This window comes from Elaeis guineensis, chromosome 1 (genome assembly GCF_000442705.2).
Source record: "Elaeis guineensis isolate ETL-2024a chromosome 1, EG11, whole genome shotgun sequence".
NCBI lineage: Eukaryota > Viridiplantae > Streptophyta > Magnoliopsida > Arecales > Arecaceae > Elaeis > Elaeis guineensis.
Genome location: NC_025993.2, coordinates 24,044,228 through 24,068,272, shown reverse-complemented (window position 1 = coordinate 24,068,272; position 24,045 = coordinate 24,044,228). Strand labels below are relative to the sequence as shown.

At 34.9% G+C, this 24,045-nt stretch overlaps 1 protein-coding gene and 1 long non-coding RNA gene across 2 annotated transcripts in view; both read left to right on the top strand.

The window, feature by feature from the left end:
• Positions 1-13,751: 13,751 nt before the first annotated feature.
• LOC140855497 (uncharacterized) lies at positions 13,752-17,279 on the top strand. Its single transcript, XR_012138411.1, has 2 exons — positions 13,752-14,289; positions 16,193-17,279. It is a non-coding gene; the product is annotated as an uncharacterized lncRNA (long non-coding RNA).
• A 2,605-nt stretch (positions 17,280-19,884) lies between these two features.
• Positions 19,885-24,045, top strand: part of LOC140855803 (uncharacterized) — a 174,112-nt gene continuing 169,951 nt past the window's right edge. Inside the window, exons 1-6 of the mRNA XM_073252680.1 lie at positions 19,885-19,951; positions 20,215-20,456; positions 20,848-20,940; positions 21,054-21,158; positions 21,240-21,584; positions 22,752-22,827. Of these exons, the coding sequence (XP_073108781.1) occupies positions 19,885-19,951; positions 20,215-20,456; positions 20,848-20,940; positions 21,054-21,158; positions 21,240-21,584; positions 22,752-22,827 (928 nt within the window). The remainder of the gene's footprint in view (positions 19,952-20,214; positions 20,457-20,847; positions 20,941-21,053; positions 21,159-21,239; positions 21,585-22,751; positions 22,828-24,045) is intronic.

The window sequence follows — 24,045 nt, the reverse complement described above, 5'->3', positions numbered from 1 at the left end:
TTTTAATGATTCATTGCTTCACGTTCTGGATCAGCTCTTTCTTGTTTTAAAAAAGTAAAAAATAATACTCAATGAGGGTCATGGTCTAGCACTGGGGTTAAACGATAGATATCACATCCTATTAATTGCGTCACCTTTTAGACTAGCTCTATTTGTTTTTTCAAAAAAAATGAAAAAGAACGCACTTAATGTGTCGAGCTAAATGATTTATTACTTTATCATGTACACTAACTTTTTTTAAAAAAAATAAATAAAAAGGCACTCAATGTGTAATCATGCCCTAGCATTAGGGCTAAATGGTAGGTATTTATTGTTTTACATTTTTTGACCAACTATTTTCTTTTTAAAAATAAAAAAATATTGACAATCATGACCTTGCACTGGAGCTAAATGATTGAGACCATATCGTACATTTTATAATTTGTTGCTTTATCTTTTAGATCAATTTTTCTTTCTTAAAAAAATAATAACAGCACTTGCTGTATGATCATGCGCTACCACCAGAGATAAACGATAGATGGGATGGTATTGGACTAACGATAGCAGATCATATTTTATTTAAATTTAATTTAAAATAATTTTTTAAATTTTAAATTAAATTTAATTTTAATTTTTTAAAAAAAAACTCGGCCTAAGCTCGGCCTACCCTGGTTGGGCCAGTCTCATTGTGCTATACTGATTTAAATACCTTTGCTTGCACTAACTATATTTCATCATATAAAACTCACTAATCCTTAATGACTACATGATTATAGAAAAAAGAAAAAAAAAATCCTATCTCAATTCTACGTATATTATGGGAACTGGAATCAGAGATTCTCTATAACAGAAGACAATGCAAGAGAAGGGGAATCTAGAGAGAGGGGTGCACCAATTAAATATCAAGAGAGAAACTACATGACTAGATAGCTACTCTCCCTTTCTATATTTTAGACATCTCTGGCAATTTAAATTTTCATTACTTCTTTAGTCAGCACACATTATTGTCTATTTTTGCATCAATTTGGACAAAAAAAAATGACAAAAGTAAAAAGATACAGTGATCAAATAACATCTGAAATCAATGAATTATATTTTTAGACAATTAAACAAGGCAGCTTAGCAACAAATTCTTGGGAGAGAAGAATCAAATCCAATCCAATGTATTAGATGATTTGGATCATACCGAATAGCTAAATTGAATCACATTGAGGAAGCAAAATTGTGGAAATGAAAAACATAAGCTAGGGTTAAATTGTGAAAGAGAGAGGTCATAGTATCTTCAAGGAACTATGAATGGAGGCAACTAATGAATGGTGATGACAACTAAGGACCATCAAGTACCAATTGACAAATGGGGATGAAGGACCACTGCATTAGATCTTAGAGTAGCCAACTGGCAGTGAAGTAGAGAGGACTTCAAAACCCTAGGGAGAACAAGAGATAGAAAATTAAGAATTTTATGATTCTATCAGACTCTTAAGTCCATCCAAAATCGATCAAGCCTCAAATGCCTAAGTCTCTAACTAGCTAAGCTATGATCCTAATCAGACATTATATTAGACATATTTGGACTATTAAATAAGCCTAAATATAGGCTCGAGCTTGGGCTCGATCAGGGTCGGGCCAAAAGTATACTCGAGTTTGGCCTAAAAGATAAACACATTCTATAATTAAGCTCAAATCTAGTCTAAACTATATTAAGCCTAGCTTGAAGCCTGACTCAAAATTAGGCCATCCTGATCCCAATTCCAACTCTACCCATGATTTATTGCTTTACCTTTAAAATTAACTCTTTTTTTTAAAAAAAATAAAAAAAAAAAAAAGAGAATGACACTCGATGTGTGGTCATCATCTAGCTCTAGAGCCAAATAATAGATGTCACATCCTGTGCCGCATGATCTATTGCTTCACCTTTCATACTAGTTTTTTTTTTTTTTTTTTATAAAAAAGTAAAAAGAGAATGGCACCAAATATCCCGTAATGATCTAGCACTGGAGCTAAATGGTAGATATCACATTTTAACTCGATTTATTGCTTTACCCTTTAGACAACCTTTTTTTTTTAGAATAAATAAAAAAGAGAATGGCACTCGATGTGTGGTCATGGTCCAGTACTAGAGGTAAATAGTGGATGTCACATCTTACCTCTCATGATGTTCGAGCAAAAAATGAGACAATCGTTTGAAAAGAAGTTATTTACAAAGCAAAGAAAGTAAATTATATCTCTGTTATCATCGGTGTTATTTCATCAAACAAATAGATTCTAAAAGAGCATAATATCTACTTTAGTCTTTAGGCCCACGTCGGAAGCTTTGAAGACCTTGCCGTACTTTTAGCACAATGTTGTTGTATAGTTTACAAACGACATTGTAATTTTATGAAATCCATTGAACACGGACGGATGCACATAGCTTTGTATCAATTTTGAATACTTATAGCTTACGTCGACATATTATCTAATAAAATTGAAATATTATTTGTTGTCATTTATTTTTTTATAAAAACTTGTATTTTTAGAACTATTTTGGTTTTCTTGGTAGGATAACACGGTTGCATCCTCCAAAATTTTCTAATCTTAATGAAATTTTCTTGATTAAGTTTAAAATTCATGCTTTCTAAATGCTAGTTATTATAGACTCAAATGTTGGCCAAAAACTTTCTAACCTTGAAACTTCCATTTTTTTCTTTTGTTTCAATTTTTCATCTTTTTTGAAGTAAACCAAGACCTTAGCTCATCTTGCTTGATATTAGTAGCCAACCATGATGATTAAGATAAGAAATTTTGAAAATTTTGTCATTCTTTTAGCTTAACTTTATTATGTGATTCATAGAGGACATAATGACTTTATGGAATCTGTTGAGTGAAATTGGATGCTTGTATCTCTCTATCGGTTAGAATATGCATAGCTTGCAACATATTACATAATAAGCATATAAAATTTTATTTATTAAAATTCATTTTATTTTTATAAAGAGTAGAATCTGTAATATATATTTTAAAATACTGTTAAATATAATTCAGCATCGTATTATATGTGCCTCAACATTTACAAACCCTCATGTGCTTAACTTTAATATACGTCTTACATGTAGTAATGAAACAATAATTATCATAGATTTTACAGTTGTGAAGCAGGTCATACCTAATCCATTGACTATTTATATAATGATTTATTTGTCAAAAATAATTTTTATGACAAGCATAAAGTGAGCGACTTATCAGATGATGTTATGCTATCAATTTTTTTTTTGTTATTAGTTATTACAATTGTGGTAAGATCAATGGTGAATATCCAAGTAATCAAAAGTTAGACAGTAGTGATCACTATTGCTTTTATGAGTAATTATATGCTTCTTTCATTACGCACACAAAAGAATTTTCTCATGACATCCGCACTATATCATAATTGAATTTTCGGTTGCGAAGCGAACTTTGGAAGGCTCGGAGAACCTTCATGTGTGTGTGTGCATGGAATAAAGGCCTTCAAAGTATTTTCCTACTTCTATCATTGGTGTTGAACAATAGCAATGTTAGAAGGCTAAAGGATAACCGTGTTACTAAATACATTTTTTTCTATATTGCATTATTTTCGTCCATCTTCTTCAAGATAAATCAAGATCCCTATTTGATATTAGCAACCAACCATGACAGTTGAAATCAAAAACTTTAAGAACATTATCATTCTTTAGCTTAACATTACCATATGGTTCACAAACAACATTATAATTATATGAAGTATGTTGAACAATATTAAATGCACACATCTCTATATTAATTGGAATACACAAAACTTGGAACATATTGCATAATAAATAAATTATTTACTATAAATTAATTTTTATAAAAAAAGTATTTAATATATAATTTTAAATATATTATGAAGAATATGGCAGCAGAATATTATGTGTCTTGTTACCCTGCGTGACACTTGCGTATGCACATACTTCTAATATAAATAACATGTGGTCAAGCAACTATATTTATCATGGTTTCTACATAAGTCAAGTTGCATTTAATAATCCTTTCACTATTTATGAAATAAATTTTATTACTAAATGTTGGGACAATTGGATTTGCTCTCTCCGATTCTATGTCAGCTTCCATATTCGAGGTCGGCCTTTGTTCCATACCTATATAAGAAGAGCCAAGAGATTCTAAAAGGGGAGGTTCTAGAAGGAAAAAAAATTTTAGAATTCAGCTCTCACGAGAGTCATTTGGTCGAAGCAGAGCCATCTGACTAAAATAGAGTTATTATGGCTGAACCAGAGTCATCTGACCAAAGTAAACTCACCATGGCCGACTCACCATCTTCATGGCCGACCGACCATCTTTATGGCCGACTGACCGTCTTCATGGCCGACTCACCATGACCGATTCACCATCTTCATGGCCGACTGACTGTCTTCATGGCTGACTTACCATCACCGACCGACCATCTTCATGGCTGACCGACCGTCTTCATGGCCGACTCACCATTTTCATGGTCGACCGACCATCTTCATGGTCGACTGATCGTCTTCATGGCTGACTCACCATGACCAACTCACCATCTTCATGGCCGATCAACCGTCTTTATGGTTGATCGATCGTCCTTATAGCCGATAGTCACATATACTATCGATATATGGTCGGCTAATCCGCTCAACATACCATAACAGTCACGAACGGTTCCAGCCGCATATCACAACGCAATTAGTGAGAATTAATGACCTACTATATGATTATGGCCCAACGATTTAGTGCCATAAAAAGCGAAACCACATCTGACAGTTACAACAACCTTATCTATAAAAAGGAGGGTAAGTGAACAGCACTGGTAAGCCACTTCTGGCCAAAGCTCTGCTACTCTGAATATTAAAATCTACTGTTCATTAACTTTTCGCTCTGACTTAAGCATCGGAGGGTCTCCATCAGACATTGCTCCGATCTACGTGGATGCTGTTTTGTAGGTATCCATCACCGGTTACAGACGACGGAGAGTTGGCCACAATAGATTGACGAGTCAGATAGGGGGAGCGATCACACACATCATAAAAAAATTAGAGCCCAACATTCGACTACAACCGGATCGACGAGGCACTCTTCCCATCGGAAAGAGATTCCTTCCCTTCCTCTACTAGCAGAGCTCAGTTCCTCACGTTTTGTGATCACCACGGACGTCCAAATCACTGCACTCGTGAAGCAGATGAACGTCTTGACGGAGGCAGTCAAAAGCCTCCAACAGCAACAAACCCAACAGCAGCAGCTGCCGGTGGAGCAACTGGTGGCGCAGTTAGTGCCATCCAGGCACAGCCACCGTCATCTACGATGATCACCATCTCCTTCTCCAGAGTGACCGTCTCGATTTTTTCGTCAAGATGAACAACAACATTCTCGGCACTCTCATCGTGCCACTCATTGTTCACGGCATTCCCCCTCTCCTTCCCATCTCAATAGCATTAGGAAGGAGAAATGGCCACGAACACCTTCTGCTTCTCCCTCAAGTTCGTTGGAGAGTTTTACCCCAAGAGTTTTTCAACAACGGTGGCTCGATGACTATGAATGCAAGTTCTAAGAAATCAACTGCCGACTTGCTCAGCTTCAAGTAGAAGGACGGAAGTCTTCCAACGATTATGACTTCCACACCGCCCAACCTCTTTCCCAGCACATCTTGGATGAGCCGATTCTATCTCGATTTAAGATGCCATAAGTAAAGCCATACGATGACTCCACCGACCTGACTGACCACTTTGAGAGCTACAAGGCTCTCATAATGATCCAGGAGGCAACTGACACCCTCTTGTGTATCGGCTTTCCAACGACTCTTCGAAAAGTTGCTCGAACGTGGTACTCCGGGCTTCAGTCGGGAAGCATATATTCCTTTGGGCAGCTTGAATATTCTTTTGTGGCTCATTTTAGCACCAGCCGAAGGCCGCCACGAACCTCCAACAGTCTCTTCTCAATCAAGCAAGGAGAGACTAAGACACTTAGAGATTTTATGGCCCGCTTTAATGCGGCCATGCTTAAGGTCAAGGACCTCAATGAAGACATGGCTATATCAGCCATGAAGAGAGAGCTGAGGGGATCTCGGTTTACATACTCTTTGCACAAGACTTTCTCTCGGACTTATGCTGAACTTCTAGAACATGCATACAAGTATATGCACGTGGATGAAGGTGCTTCTGACCGATGCCAAACAGAAGGTAAGGGTCAGAAGAAGAAGAAATAGAAGAAAGGAGAAGCTCTGATCGAATCAAGTTGGCTACCTTCCAACGAGTGAGCTTCATCTTGACGATGGAGTCCAAGATCAAACTACGACAGGTATGACTCCTATAGTCTTCTCTCTACTCTCCGTGCGCAGATCTTAATGGAGATCGAAGGAGCAGAATATTTACGACACCCTCCATCGATGAGGACGCCATTGAGAAGCCGTGATCGAAAGAAGTATGGTCGGTTCCATCATGATCATAGTCACGACACCGAATAATGCATCCAACTCAAGGATGAAATAGAAGCCATGATTCGATAAGGCTACCTTGAGAAGTTTTGGAGAGATCCACCGACTCAACCTCCTGTCGATTGATGACTTCAGCCACAAATTGAGGAAGCTATAAATAATCAACCGACCATAGGGATGATCAACACGATCTCCAGACGACTGAAATGAGGGACAACTCCTGAACAAGAATTGATGAAACGATAATGACTTAATGTACTAACTCTCTTGGAAGAGGATGTTCGAGGAATTCAAACTCCTCACAACGATGCTGTTGTTGTTTCGATAGTTAACTAATAAAAACATGATGGATGTTTTATTCTACTTGACTTCCTTCCGAATGCAATTACTCAGAGAATTCAATATATTGCATCACTCACTAAGTTCAGTCGATTATTAAATGATGGGCAGTCAATTCCTGTCAACATTAATACTTCGATTTTTCACTGTAAAAATTGACTCGAACCATATTTTGGCTTTCATTGCAAAAGTCAAGATATTAACTATCGACTATATTTCGACTTTCACTGCAAAAATCAAGATATCGACTATCAACTATATTTCGACTTTCACTGCAAAAGCCAAGATATCGACTATCGACTATATTTTGGCTTTCACTGCAAAAGCCAAGATATCGACTATCGACTATATTTTGACTTTCACTGCAAAAATCAAGATATCGTCTATCCTACTATATTTCAGCTTTCACTATGAAAGCCAAGATATCGACTACCGACTATGCTCGGTACCAAATATATTTTGGCTTTCCACTGTAAAAGCCAATTATGCCAACTTAGTCCTAACTAAGCAAAATATTATGCCAGTATGACTAAGATCGGATTGAAATTATACCAATCTGACTACGATTGGTCGAAGGATATTCGACTTGCCACCGATTATCAAATAACTTGACGTACCAACCCGACTAAGGCTGGACGGGGGGTATTCGGCTTATTACCGTTTATCCTAATTCTTACAAGTATGTCAAATGAGTATACGACGAATGGATAATTCTACAAGTACTATCGAATGTCTAGTTTATCAATCGATATTCGGTTATACGACTACAATTCTATGACAATGAAAACATACACAGAGTCTACATTTGAATAAAATTCTCTTTCATTCATCAAAAAGAAGCATCGACAATCTGAATAACTTCTGGTGCTATCGATGTTGTTTGTAGTTGGTGCGACTTCTTTTTTAGCAGCTCCACAGAACAATATGCCGACTTGACTACGATCGGGTGGAATAATATGCTTACTCGACTATGATCGGTCAGAACAACATACCGACTCACCATAGTCAGACGGAATAGTATGCTGACTCGACTATGATCAGACAGAAGAATATGTCAACTCAACTCGGATCCATCAGAAAATATTCAATAAATATTTATGATGAATGATAATCATATTCAAAGAGAACACAGAAATTTCTTTCACTATGAACTGAAGGCTACAAAATCGGACTATGGTCCGATAACAAAAGAAAAATTTCTTTCATTATCAACTGAACTGACCATAAAATTGGGATTCAAAGTTATGACAGAAGATACGCTGACTCCCATCGTCCAATACGTCAAGCCATCTTGGACTTGGAAGTGGGGGGCAACTGTTGGGACAATCAAATTTGCTCTCCCCGATTCTATGTCAGCTCTCATATTTGAGGTCGGCCTTTGTTCCATACCTATATAAGAAGAGCCAAGAGATTCTAAAAGGGGAGGCTTTGGAAGGAAAGAAATTTTTAGAATTCAGCTCTCACGAGAGTCATCTGGCCGAAGCAGAGTCATCTGACCGAAGTAGAGTCATCTAACTGAAAGGAGTCATTATGGCTGAACCAGAGTCATCTGACCAAAGCAGACTCACCATGACCGACTGACCATTTTCATGGCCGACTGACCATCTTCATGGCCGACTCACCATGGCCGATTCACCATCTTCATGGCCGACCGACCATCTTCATGGTCGACCAACCATCTTCATGGTGGACTAACCATCTTTATGGCCGACTCACCATGGTCAACTCATCATCTTCATGGCTGACCGATCATCTTCATAGTCAACCGATCGTCTTCATAGCCGACGGTCACACATACTACCGACATATGATCGGCTAATCCGCTCAACATACCATAACCGTCACGAATGGTTACCAGCCGTATATCACGATGCAAATAGTAGAAATTAATGACCCACTACGTGATTATGGCCTGATGATTTAGCGCTATAAAAAATGAGACCATATCCGACAGTTACAACAACCTCATCTATAAAAAAGAGGGTAAGTGAACAGCACCGGTAAGCTACTTCTGACCAGAGCTCTGTTACTTTGAAAATTAAAATCTACTGTTTACCAACTTTCCGCTCTAACTTAAGCATCGGAGGGTCCCCATCGGACAGCGCTCCAATCTGTGTGGATGCTATTTTGCAGATGCCCACCACCGACTACAGGCGATGGGGAGTTGGCCGCAACACTAAATATAATTTTTGTCAGATATGTAAAAAGTGAGCTATCATATGATGTGATGTTGTCAAAATCTAGGAAGATTAAACTGCAAAGAAAATGACCATTACATTATGAGCAAACATTATATTCCATCAGTGCACGATAAGAAAGTATTCATAAAACTCCAAAACATATTGATGCACAATGTGATTGTAGGATGCTAGGTAGCCAGGTCAATTTTCATATGCTTAGATGGCTTTTTATGTTTAGATTAGATGATACACATGGACGACCATCTGTTTCTTCAAAATATTCGCCTGTGTGTCCATAATTGCATCGCATTATTGGCTCATCATGTCTATCGGAAGACAAACAGCACAGCCGACTGGATCACTTCCTACGTAGTGGAGCATACCGATGATTGGATCTGGCATAGGATCAGATCTGTCCACAGATCCTACAGGATATTTTATTTTTTGTTATGGGTGCACCTATACTAGATTGATGTGAGCTCCCACTTGTAACCAAAAAAAAAAAAAAAAAAACATCTCAAATCATTGTAAGGGTATCATTGGGCGTACCCTAGTGGATATTCTTGGAGGACTATCATGTGGAAACCATCCTTGTTGACCTAGTTAGCCTGCGTCTTCCAAGATCTTGTCAAAGTTTCATGCCCTAAATTTCAGTCTATGGAACTTTTGATCTATAAGAAGGGGAAAAAAATCCCTGACATTTTTTTTTACATTTGCAGTATTCGAATTGAGGATACTGGATTGATATGGGCCATGCTCAAATAGGCTTTCCAGTCAATAAATCTAGCATGAAATTCAATCAAAGTCCCATTGGATTACCCAAATAGAGCTTCAATATCAATATTATCCCTTATGGTTCCAATCAAGACGTGTACTAGGGTACACTAAATATTTTCTGTATTTTAACATTCAGTAGCGGTAACTTAGAGAGAAATCGAATAATTGTGTTACTAAAAACTTTTCTTTTCTGTTGCATTACGTCCCTCCCATGGATCCCCTGGTAGATAGCTTATGACCGGGTACCGGAATAAACTAATTTCTTTGTTATTTTTTGTAAGATCAGATTTGGTATTAATTTGAGTTATTGTTTTTGTTTGTTAGTGGTGGCTTTGGACTGGGGAGGTGGATTGCTAGCCGGAGCTTTGGCATGAGGCCATGGTTTGTTGTGCGGGTTTTGTTTGGTTCTCTGTTATCATGCCGTGGAAGGCGAAGATCTTTTCCGTTTCCTTTTGTTGATGAGCTCACTCCCACCAACTTGATGCGGTAAAAAATTAGGAAGTCGTGTGATTGGCGTGTGCCGTGGTACACGTGTGAGCCATCAAGGGGATGCCCGCATATTTTTCTTTTTTTTTTTTTTTTTTGGCAGAAGCATATTTTTCTTTAGCTCCTACAACCGCAAGGTTCAAAACAATGGCTATCATACTCTTGTGAGCTATGGGTTCACAACATGTAATGTCATCACGTCTGGCTTGCTTGAAGCTGTGCAGAACACAACATGGGCTTCCTATAGGGTTTTACAAATATGTAAAAGAATATCGGCCATCAGATTTCTTTAAGAGGAGGAAATTGGTAAAAGAATATCAGCTCAATGTTCACATTGTCTTAGATAGATGATGAGATCATCAGCAGATTAATTTGTATCATAGATTGTATAACGTTTGGGACCCCCTGACCCAATGAGTGAGGCACTGGTCCAGAAACCAGGATTCTGAGGAACCTAATGGAGCCGTATGCCTCAGAAGGTTAGAGTGTTGGGATGCATAGACCAATCATTTGATCATACTTGGCTATCTTGCGCATCCCTTAATTTTTAGCTCTCTTATTTTTAAAACTAAACTAATTCCTATTTCTTTTGGTTTAGCGGCATGCAAATGTAGCTGCCAAGACAATTTCCATCCTTTTTAGAATATGGGAGGATAAAACTGAATAATTTTTAAATAGAAAGCAGTATTTCATCAAGCCATGGCTATAATTAATTCCATGTCCTAAAGAGCAAATTTTCAAATAATCGTGTTACGATTGCTATAAAAATTTCTTCCATTGCCTGTTATTTTATATATATAATAATGGATGGAAAAATAACATCCATTGTAATGCATGATTTATATTTATATCAATGCTCATTATTATGACATCCTTTAAAAGTTATTGTATGCTCTAGGAATAATATTTTGTCACCACAACCAAAAAGGTCTATGTTAGCGGTTAAAATCATGACAAAAAATATAAAGAATATTAACTTCTAAATAAGATCCATAGAAAATAAGATCTATTGGATAGTTACTTAGCATTTAGCCATCATGAAAATATTAACTTCTAACGTAGAGTTATGATTTATTATACTTACTCAAAATTTATTCATATTATAAAGTATACTTATTTTAAATATATTACTATTTTAATTTTTATACTTAATTATTTTCATAAAAAAAATCAATTCTCTTCTTTTTGAAAGAAAATTAAGCAAAAAATTATTTTATTTTATTCTTTATAATATTTTGAAAATCTTATTATTTAAAATATTTTTAAAATATAAATAATTTCAACATATTTTTATAATCACGAATAATTTTTTTTAAAGTTCTTTAAAAGTAGATAATTCATGATTCTTCTTATTTATATTGTAAGTAAAAAATAATGACATTTAAATATATATAATATTTCAAAATTTTATATTATATATTTTATATAAGTAATTTTTAAATTTTTTATATATATTTTAATACAAATTAGATTGGATGAGATCCGAACTCTTGGTTAAATATATTTTCATGTAGATTTTTTAGTAATTACATTGTAGATCATTATTGGGTTGTGATATTATGTATTCAATATCGATAGTGGATTTCATATCAAGATTTATTTTTATTTAATTATTAAACTATCTCGACTTATATAGTTAAAATCATACTAATTTTAAAATTTATTAAATATATTCAATATATTTTTAAAAAAAATTTAAATATATATTTAGTGATTAAACATTATCATCACAAAAAATCTAAATCAGTTTGCAATAATACTAATTTATCACAGAAATAATTCATATAGATCTTTTAGTAATTATATCATAGACCATTACTTGATTGTGAAATTATGCATTAAATATTGATAGTAAAATTTATATCAAATTTTATTTTTATTAAATTATTAAACTATCTTGACTCATATAGTTGAAATCATATTAATTTTAAAATTTATTAAATATATTAAATAACTTTTTTTAGAAAATTTAAATACATATTTAGTGATTAAATATTATCATCACAAAAGATCCAAATTAATTTGTAACAATACTAATTTATCATAAAAAATCTATAAATAATTAATAACAAAAACTATTAGTTTTATAATGATATATAAATGATTAAATTTATTTCATTGATAAATAATTAATATTCTATAATATAATTATAAATATTATCAATTAGATTCTATTTAACTATAAAATATTGCTCTTACCTGATACTATCATAAATTTATAAATTTTAATAATATCTATAAATGACCATCATTATAATATTATAGATATTTTATGATAATTTTTAAAGTTATTGCAATAGAATATAATTTTTTTATAGCAGTTATAAGATACAGACGTTATATAATAACTTTTACTAACACTCTTGATAAAATGCTATAATATTATATACGTTTTATGATATTTTTTAATATCATCATTAGAGAGTATTTATAGTAACATTTTTTTTAAGTATTACTAAAATATCGTCACTATAAGCTACTTTTGTTGTCATGTGTGTTTCCTAAAAAGTGAAGGGACAGATAATTCTGTTAGTTTCTCATTATATTTCACTATAATATTGTTACGATGACTATAATTATTATTTAAATATTAAAAATATGAAATGTTATTATTTGAGGCAAATAATCATTATGACGATCTTATATTAGTCAATAACGATTTAGGTGAGGGTCCTTTTTAATATTATAATGTGTTGTTTTTGGGATTAATACTGGCCATGCATCATTGTTTGCTCGATTATTTTTTTTTTTCTTTTGTCCATTTTTGAGATAGGGGGGAAGTCTAACTATGGGAGACGAGAAGTTACGTAGAAATCTAGGTGTATTTACTTAAAAATTTTTGGAATAATATCCTAAAAAATGGCACTACACATGTCCGAATCACTTTGACCCTTCACTACAAAATGACAGGATGCAACCACTGAGCTCAAGCTCAAATCACTTGCTAGATACTTTAAAGTGATTAAATTGATTGCCACAATTTGTACATAACATTCTAATATGATAGTATCATAGGTTGGTTATGGCAATTAATATTAAGTTCATGCACACTCGTGCCCATATGAGTTAGGTTGGTCAACGTTGGACGGGTCAAATTAAAGAGCCATCAATGTCAGGTCATTTGTTAATTTGGGGTTGGGTTGAGTCAAAACATAGAAGAATGACATATGATCTTCATTGATCATCATATCTATAATTTGACTCGAGCTGGACTAATATTTCATAAAAATCAGGTGTTAATCAATGTTGAGATTTATTAGGTTGGACAGGTTGGAGAGTAATGCAGCCAAGGTTAGGTCATACAGTAATTAGATTTCATTGAATTAAAATTAGTGAAGTTCTTTGTACACCATATGTGGTGTCACTATAGGAATTTTGACTTTTGCTGAAGAACACTTTTGGTGACAGACACAAAACCAATACCAAAAATTACCCTATGGTGATACTTTCTGCAAAGTGTCAGCAAAGGATTGATTTTTTACTGATACTTTTTCTAGGTGTCACCATAAGTCACATTTTTGGTGATGCCTTTGAATTTCTGTCACCATAGATTATACTATTGGTGACGCTTTTGGAAACATGTCACCATAGGTTAGATTTTTGGTGACGATTTTGATTTATTGTCTCCATAGGTCAGACTATCCCAGCCAAAAAATCTGCGCGTCCCTTCCTTTCCCGTGGGATTTTTTTTTTCAACACCCTTCCCTCTTCCTGCCGTGCGATTTTTTCTCACATCCTTCTCCTTCTGCCCGGGATTTCTTTTCCGAGTGCTTGTCATCTCCCTCGTGCTCTCGATCGGAGGATCCCCAAATCCGTCGACGACTGCCGCCCTCCTCTCTCTCACCTAGAAACCCGACGTCCCTGTGGAATCGGAAACTTGGGACTCTGGTGTGCCATCACGCTTCCAACTGAACGCCGTCTCACTTCCCAAATGCCGATGGCCATTGCCGACACGCCGTCATCGCAATCTATCTGACGACCAAATCCCCCTTCTCTCCGTTTTGTTTCCCCTCATATTTCTATTCTGGATTTTTTTGACATTGGTTCTCGTTGGTTCATTGGGTATCAGTAATTAGGCCGATTTCTTAGGTAAGACATGATTAGTATTCTAAATATCTTTTATGTGCTTCTTTCCTGGATGATGACTTTGAGCTTTTGTAGATTCAAGTTATTTGATCCTCCTTTATTCTCCAGTCATATTGTTTGTTCCAAAGCTGCTTCTTTTCCTCTATTTTAGGTGGTTCTACCTATATGTTGGTAGTAGATTTGCAGCCCGTGTCACTGCTTATGTTTTATCTTCTGTTTTGTGCTGTTATTATTTTGTCATTGTTGTCAACATTATAAAATCAAATTAAAATCAGTGAACAGAGATTTGATATCCTCTAGATTTTTTATTTAGTTCAAAATTTGCCAAGGATAAATGACTCTCTCTTGTTGTAGTTTGCAATTTTTTGTGGTTTCATTTGTGCATCATGTGGACAAGTGATGTATGCCTACATGGTTCAAATATATGCTGACTCTACCTTTTTATGCTTATGCTTTTCAAAGCTGGAATAATGGGGTAGGATAAGGCTGAAGCATGTTGTAACATTGGTTTTAAAATAAGATACATGCATATCTCAGTAAAGGACATTAGAAATCCTGTTCCTCAGTTTATTCTGTTAAGTACGAGGATGAACCCCAGTGAGATATGGGTTTTGCTTGTCATGCTAATTCCTGAGGCAGTGATAATGACCAACATATCTGCATTTGGAGCATTGAACCTTGGTGTCTCTTAAATTACTGATACATATTTTAATCTCTGTTTGGTTTTGAGACAGTAAAACTTGTGATAACTATTCCTTTTTCTTTGTTTGTGTCTTGGTCAATATATATGTGTGCACTCTATTTGGTTGCCTTAGGATGGTATAAGCCAGAATTGAAAAAAGTTAGATGGAATAAATGGTGCCTTGCTCTGAAGAATTAGGAGATCCACCCATACCCATGGATACTTTTCCTAAGAAAACTTTGCCTTGTTCTGAGGAAAAAGACTAGGTTAGGTTTTATGTAACTTAAAGAGTAGCTGAAGTTTCAATATTGTTTTGATCAATATGGCCTTGTAAATTATGGCATTTGACTTGTAATCCTAATTTTCTGTTCCTATCCAGGAGGTTGTCAGAGTGTAACTAAAGAATTGTCAAATTGGGACCGACCTCTGTTAATTTGCTGGAACATAGCAATGATTTGGCATGGTATGGATAGAAAGGTTTAGTAGCTGCACACCAGTGATGACTTAGGTTCATATCCCACATATTTCTTTAGTTTGTACTGAGAGCAATAGAAATAACTTGCCACAAAAGCTTAGGGCCTGTGTTGGATGAGTTTCAACTAATGGAATCAACTACCATGGGGTTGTAACAGGGGTAATAGCTTTAAAAGACAATTACTTCATTTTTTTTTCCAATCATGCTAATTAGTTCTGCATCTTGTTAAAGGTACCTTATTGTAAATTCCTTTCACTTGATAGTAATGTCTTTTTTCTATGAATCTCAAGTGTTTTCATTTTTTTTTTGATTTTTTTACTTTTGTTTCTTTGATCTGCTGCTGCTGGAAGTTTGATATAGTGTAATGGATAAGAGTTGGATAAATCTCCCATCAAGGTGAAGTCAAGCTTATATCACAGGAGTTATACAGTTTTTGGATTTTGCATTTCTTAGATCCGCTAAAGAAAGAAAAGCTCACTGTTCTTGTGTGAAATGTGTCAACACCTGTTGGCTTTCTAGAGGAGATGTATTTGAACATTGTGTTTTTCATAGCTTCCTTAAAGGATATACCTGGTGGGTTTTTCACAGAGAATCCTATGATGCTTCGGAGTCTAATAGTGAAACTTGTGAGCAAGAGTTTCAAACTGCACATGATATAGAAGGCTTACTGCACAAACTTTTCATGCCACATGTATCCAACAATGCTAGAGATGACTGCAGAGCTGACATGAATATTGATGAACCTGCAGGGGGAATGATGACCAGCGCCCCGATATTAATTCTCCCCAAAGAGAGCATACATACAATGACATGGTGGAGGATTCTAAACAGCCATTGTATCCTGGTTGCACAAAGTACTCAAAACTAGCTTATCTTGTTACCCTCTACCACATAAAATGCCTTGGAGGTTGGAACAACAATGCATTCAACTTGTTGTTAAAGTTGTTGAAGGAGTCATATACTATGGAAAATACTATACCCAAATCTTTTTATAAGATGAAGAAGCTCATTGGAGCATTAAGTCTGAAATATGAAAAAATTCATGCTTGTCTGAAAGGATGCATGTTATTTTGGAAGGACAAAGCAAAGGAGGATATTTGTAGCCATTGTGGTTTATCTAGGTGGAAACTTGCCCCCACAAATGATGACGATGATCCTCAATATTCATCAAGAAGAAGAAAGAAGATAGCTGCTAAAATCTTGCGGTGGTTTTCTCTGATACCTAGATTAGAGAGGCTTTTTCATAATTCTGAAACTGCCTCATTAATGAGATGGCATGAAGAGGGTTGCACTAAAGATGGCCTTTTGAGACATCCTGCAGACTCTGAAGCTTGGAAAAAATTAAATTCTCTTGACCTTGGCTTTTCATCTGATCCATGACATGTTCGTCTTGATTTAGCGTGTGATGGATTTAATCCATTCAGAACTATGAATACAGTTCATAGCACTTGGCTTGTGATACTAATGCCTTACAATCTGCCCCCTTGGCACTGCATGAAGCAAACCTCTCTAATGGTTTCATTGATAATTCCTGGGCCCAACTCACCAGGTAACAACCTTATTGAGGAGTTGCAAACTCTTTGGTCTAATGGCATTCAAGTTTATGATGTCTCAAAAAATAAAAATTTTATCATGCGAGCTGTATTGTTATGGACAATTAGTGACTTTCCAGCATATGTTGATTTATCTGGATGGAGCGCTAAGGGTAAATTTGCTTGCCCTATATGTGGGCCTGAAACAAGTTCTATGTGGTTGTCAAAGGAGAAGAAAATGTGCTACATGTGCCATCGACGTTTCTTAGAGCCCAACCACAAGTATCGTTTTGAGTCTAACTCTTTTGATGGGACTCTAGAATTTAGATGTGCACCAACTAGGCTTTCAGGGACTCAGGTATTAAGACAACAAGAAGTTGTGGCCAATGACTTGAGTGGTGGGAGTAGTATGCATGGGGATGAGCTTCTATTTTGGAAAAAGAAAAGTATCTTTTTTACTCTCCCTTATTGGGAGCATCTTTTATTGCGTTATAACTTAGATGTAATGCATATTGAGAAGAATGTTTGTGATAATATTGTTTTTACTCTTCTAAACTAAACAGGCAAAACAAAGGATAATCCCCAAGCACGTCTTGATCTTCAAGAGATGGACTTAAGAAGTGAGTTGCATTTGAGATCTCATCTTGGTAATATTGATTCAAAGTTTATGCCAAAGGCTTGCTACCAGATGAATGCAAAGGAAAGGGATGATTTTTGCAAAGTGATTAAGGAATTGAAACTTCCTGATGAGTGTTCATCCAATATTTCTAAGTGTGTGCAGTTGAGACAACACAAACTTGTTGGCCTTAAGTCGTATGACTGTCATGTTCTGATTGAAGAAATCCTTCCAATTGCTATCCCTGGGTCTTTTCCTGACCATGTTTCTTTGGCTATTATTGATTTGTGCAATTTTTTCAAAGAACTTTATAGTAAGGTTCTGGATGTGGATAATCTTGAGTGGCTTCAATCTCGAGTTGCTCTTACCCTTTGCCAAATGGAGAAGATTTTCCACCATCCTTTTTCACAGTTATGGTTCACTTAGTGGTTCATCTAGCGGATGAGGCTAAGATGGCTGGTCTGGTTCATTATAGATGGATGTATCCTATTGAGAGGTATAATTTTAGATGTGTTATAGCTAAAATTTGGTTCATTGTATGTTATGATATTTTTTGATGATTAATTTACATTATCATTCCTTTCAATTTTTTTATTTAAGCTTCTTGGTCAGCTTAAGATATATGTGCGCAATAGAGCTTATCCAGAGGGCTTAATAGCAGAAGTATATCTAGCAAATAAATGTATAACGTTCTGCTCATGAGACTTAAGTGGGATTGAAACAAGGTTCAATCGGCCATGAAGGAATGATAATAGTGAAGATCTACTTGTAGGAGATGATAATGAAGACCAACTTGTAGGAGATGATGGTGAAGACCAACTTGTTGCCAATTAAAGAATGTTTAGGCCAGAAACACCTTTACGAAGAAAGCAGCAAAAGTCATGGAGGCTAGGAAAGCAAAGTCGAGTGCCAAGGGCCCATCCTGATGAGAAAGAGTTGATGCAAGCGCACAGATATGTCTTATTTAACTATGATGCAATTACCCCATTTCGAGAGTAAGGAGATTTTGTTATTAAGTTGGTTATTGAGTTGGTAAGTCTACCAAATTATCACTCATCTCATTAATAGCCATGTGAATATATTTTTTTCTGGCAACATAAGATGCATATCAAGGCGTCACGTCGTCCATGTCGTTTAACTCCTTATGAGATTGAAACGATTCATAGTCAGAAATTTCTTGAGTAGTTTCGTAAACGAGTTAGTTTTTTACGCTCCCTTATAATTTACAATTTGAACATATAAACACCATCTATTTACCTCATAATGTTCTGTCTCATAATATATTAATTTAAATCCATGTTAATTTAGATTGCATGCATGGATCAACAAGGTGATGCCCATATTACTGAACAAATTAGGTGCCTTGCTCGAAAGCCACTTGATGCTGTACGATGGTATACCGGTTACCTTATGAATGGCTTTAGATTCCATACAAAAGCACGTGAGAGGAAGTTGAGAACTCAAAATAGTGGGGTTGTAGTGACAGTTGAATCAATGGGTTATGCTAGCACTAGAGATAGGTGACCTATTGAAGAAAAAATAGAGTATTATGGTATATTAAAAGATATTATTCAATTAAATTATCATCGCAAAATCAAGGTTGACTTATTCAAGTGTGATTGGGTTGATATCAATAGAGGATGCAAGAAAAAATTTGATTGTACTATTGTGAATTTTTCCTACTTAGCACATACTGGTGAAGGTGTACTTGATGATCCTTTCATATTTGCATCTCATGCAAAGAAGGTATTCTATGTTAGTGCTCCTAAATATAAAGATTGGGTTATTGTTAAGCCAGTTAAAGTTAAAGACAATTATGATTTGAGAGATGCGCACTGTATTGTTAGTAACCATCTGTCACAGCAAATGTATAAGGATCAGCTTCAACCTTCAGATTTGATTCGAAGTGAAGATCCGTTTGAAGAAGTGGTTGTTCAAGAAGCGCACCAAGACGATGAAGATCTAGAGTTTGAGGATATGTTTTGATCAAGAGAGAACATCCACAGGCTTGTAGTTTCTTATTTTCAATTTTCTTCTATCAATGTAGTTTCTTGTTTTAATGCATAATACTGTTGAATGTAATTGCAGTAAATGATAGTGTAATGGTGTCTTTGGTGCTTTATTTATTTTTTTTTTTTCTCTTCATGTAATTGCTATGTATGTTGTTATCTTTTTAAGATTTGAAAAATTAAATAGCATGTAATCTTTAGATGGTTGGGGAGATACAAGTTTTTTTAGTTAGCTAACATTCTGACACATGAATTCTATTTTTTGCCTTCAGATTATATTAATAATGGCAAAACGCAAGAGGACAATTGTCAATATTAGTGGTACAAAAAACTCTCAAAGTCAGAATCAAGGTGAGCCTCCATCACATAATCAATAAGAACAGCCATTTGAAGCCCAAAATTGTGAGGAAGTTGAATCAGTTGCCCAAGAGCCAACTCCCTTAGCTGCCAGTGAAAGTCAACCAGGTATACACATATAATCTTTTTCGAATGAATTGCATAAATAGACCACTAATAAGCAAATAAAGGATGGTGCATATGATAATTATTAATTTTGAGGGATCATTTTTCTTACATATTATGTATTTTATTTAATTGTGTATATGTATTAATAGGTTCGACTAGCCAGCCTAGAAGGAGAGGATACACACGTATGTCTGAGTTATGCGATCTAAATGAGGGAGAGCATGTTGTTATCAACCTAAATGAACTTGGACAACCAATCGGGGTGGAAGCTACTAATTTGTCAAATTATATAGGGTCAACGGTAAGACAATTTGATAATGCTCCAATCGATTATGACTCTTGGCATCATGTACCATCAAGCTTCAAGGAAAAGAAGATAGCTGAACTAGAGGTATAGTAAACATTTTTTCATCTTAAATGCATTTTACTTTGATATATACAAACTTTTCTTAAAGTCAGTTTCTAAGTGTAGGATGTATTTATATTTTTATCTGAATACACGGGTGCCACAAAGAAGTTTCCGCTGGAAAAAATAGGGGCTATGTGGAGGCATTGAAAGAATGATTTGAAGTCTAAGCATTTTAATGTTGACTTATCTGCTAAGGAGATGAAAGTAGCTGTTCCTGAATGTTATGATGAAAATCAATGGAAGAGAAGAATTGACATGTGGTTATCAGAAAAATCTATGATATAGCCTGCTCTAACATGTTAATGCTGTTTTCTTTTACTTTTTTTTTAAAAAAAAGAAAAAAATAATATGTTTCAAAATGTTTGGGTAATAGCATCTTAGTGAGACCAACAAAAAGAATAGAGCTAAGTATGACGACCCTTATTGCACTGGCAGCAAGAGCTTTGCAAGGGTTATTGATGAGAAGGTATCTTCAAATTCTATTCAACTGGTTGTCGTAATTTGATCATATTGTTTATGTAGTATCATTTTTCCACTCATAGAAATGCTATTTTTTAAATATTGTTTTGCCATTTATAGACCAAGAAAAATAATGGTGTGCGACCTTCTCGTGCAAAGTTGTATATAGAAACTCGTACAAAGAAAGATGGCAGTTATGTAAACGACAAGACGGCTGAAATTTATGTATGGGAAGCAAATTAATACTTCACATATTTATTATTTCACTAAAGTGACTCAAATTTCTAACTTACAAAAGATTTTCAGGAGCTAATGAAAGAAGGAATGCAAGAAATGGGAGGTTCAGAAAGTACCGAAGGACAAAGGTATTGGAATGATGATGTGTACTCCCATGTCAAAAGGCCAGAAAAGAGAGGGAGGATTCATCGTGTGGGGAAAGCTCCCTCTTGTTCAAAAGATACTTCATCCACATCAGTTGAGCAAGAGGGAGAGTCAACTCATTTAAGAAACATGGTTCAACACTTAGGGAGTGAAGTAAGTGGATTGAAGGGGCTTGTTGCGAGCTTGATTGCCGTTTTTCAGTCTCAAGCACAAGTAAACCCACAAATGGCCGAGTTGATAGAGTTAGCACAACGACATATCCGTAGCGAGGTACAATTTAGTTCCATTCATGTAAATTTATATAAGGGATGTCTATGATGTCTATAGCGAGAAAAAGATACTAGATGGATAGCTGATGTCTATGTTTTATTTTAGGATTTCTTAGGTCCCATTTAAATATTTTGCTGGCAAGCATTGTTCCATGAATAAACTATTTGATTCACTTGGTACCTAAATGATGAGGTTATCATGTTAAAGAGCATGATAGCATTTGATATTGATGTTTCAACATTCTTTCCATATTTTATTGACCAATAAAGTAGCATGAACTGAATGGATAAGAAAGCTTGTAAAGTTTCTGTTGCAATAAAATCTCATTATTTGTACCAAAAGTGAGGCATAAACCTCTATCAGTTCATCAGCCAGTACAGTATATATTGTAGGACAGGCGGGTATGTAGTTGAAACGGGCCAATACTAGACTGGTCCAAATGAGAACATAAAAGGGCAGCATGAAAAAGTAACGGGTTGGTGTGAGATTAATATTGGTAGCTTCAGAACTGTACAAGGACAGTTTATCTATGGAACCATCATGAGGCTTGGTATATGGGCCATAAGATATGTTCCTAGTGGTATAAAGCTGGTACAGGTGGTAGCTTAGTCTTTGATTTTTCTGAGATTACATATTGTGAATCTTATGTTGATCACTATTGACAATTATGAATGTCCAACATTAGAAAGTGCCAAAACAACTTAAATCTAGTTGAAATGTCTCAATCTGTTACAATAGACATGCAAAGGTGCTTTTACTGGTAAATGTCATTGTCATTTAAGAAATAATTATTTGTACCTTTATCTATGTGACAGCCATACAATGATCTTGTTTAGCCCAACACATTATCTTTAAAGATGGACTTACAGTCTGGTTCTTCCAGTTCTGCCTACAAGTAGTAGTGACAAAGTGTTTCAATAAGCAGCTTGGGTTGGATACTGTTTATTTACTTAATGATGCTAGTGTTTTATAATTTGCTATATTCCCAAAGCATGCAATAAGCGCTGTTCGGACTGCTTGTAAAGGAAGAGCACATAGATTGAATAATACTTGGTTTAAGTTTTCACACCCTTTTACCTGCCTTATCTATTTTAATTACAAATGTAATTTTACTTTACACTTGTTATTGTATTGTCATGATTTAATTTGGTTACTTAACTTGTGTAGGCATCTGATGCTGGTAGTACTCCAAGCCAAACTCCACATGAAAATAGAGATGGTTATTCACATCATGATCAAAATGGTAATTTGCATTACGACTTGATAAATAATAATTTTCGAAATGACATGAATAAATCTCTATGCATCTTGTTGTTGAGATAAATTTATATTTTATAACTTAAGTATCTTATTTTGTTTGTACTTTTGTTCTTAATCTTTTGCAGCTACTCCTTGAAGTTGGCTTGTTGTATTGGAAGTTCGAGAACTTGAAGTTTAACTTGTCTTATGGAAGGACCACTTCATATCATGTATTTGAAACTTAAATGAGACCACTAAAACTATGTTGTTGGTGTTGGGTTATACTTTAGTATTGTATTGTTGATGGGTGTTGGATTTTCTGGATTACATGAATACTATGACTTTTATATATTAAAGCTCAAATTGGCAGTTGAAGTCATTTTTAGTAATATATATGTTTTTGTCAGTTGATAACATTAGCCTCATAGACAAAATAAAAATTCATCATATTATTTTTAAAAAATGCTGACACTCAAACTGCCAGCAAATCATTTAGATTAAAAAAAAAGAAAACATGCTGACATACAAACTTAGATAAATTATTCAGATTTTTCGTAACAGACTATTCAGCCATCACTAAAAAAGTCTTTTGCTGACGGTTTAGTCAGGCGTCACCAAAGACATAAGAGTTATACTGACGCTTATAGAAGGTGTCACCAATTCCTCAAGAGTTATGCCAACAATTTTAAAAGCATCACCAAAGGTTTGTGTTTTACCGACAGACAAAAAAGCATCAGCAAAACCCTTTGTCGACAGGGGTATTTGCCGATGTTTTTTATGTCCGTCGGTAAAACATCTTGGGATCTATGCCGACGGTTTTGATATCTTTGGTGACGCTTTTTGTGTGTCAATAAAAGTCAGAATTTCTGTAGTGTGTAGAAAAAATATACCATCCCATTTGGTTGGACTATGTAACCACCACTTTTCAATGCATATTTAATGCTCACAGTTTTACTTTATTGTTTAAAATTTTAAATGATGAAAATGCCCTCCCATTCTGAAAAAATAATAACATCCTATAACGATATTATGACATCTTGTAATGAAATTATGACTTTCCATATAAAATGTTATAATTTTTTCATAGAATATCATAATATTTGATAGGAATATTTTTATCATTTAGAAATTATATAAATTTTTAATGACGAAAATATCTTTTCCTCTTTATGACATCTTGTGAAAAATAATAACAACCTATGCAAGAAAGTCATAATTTGAC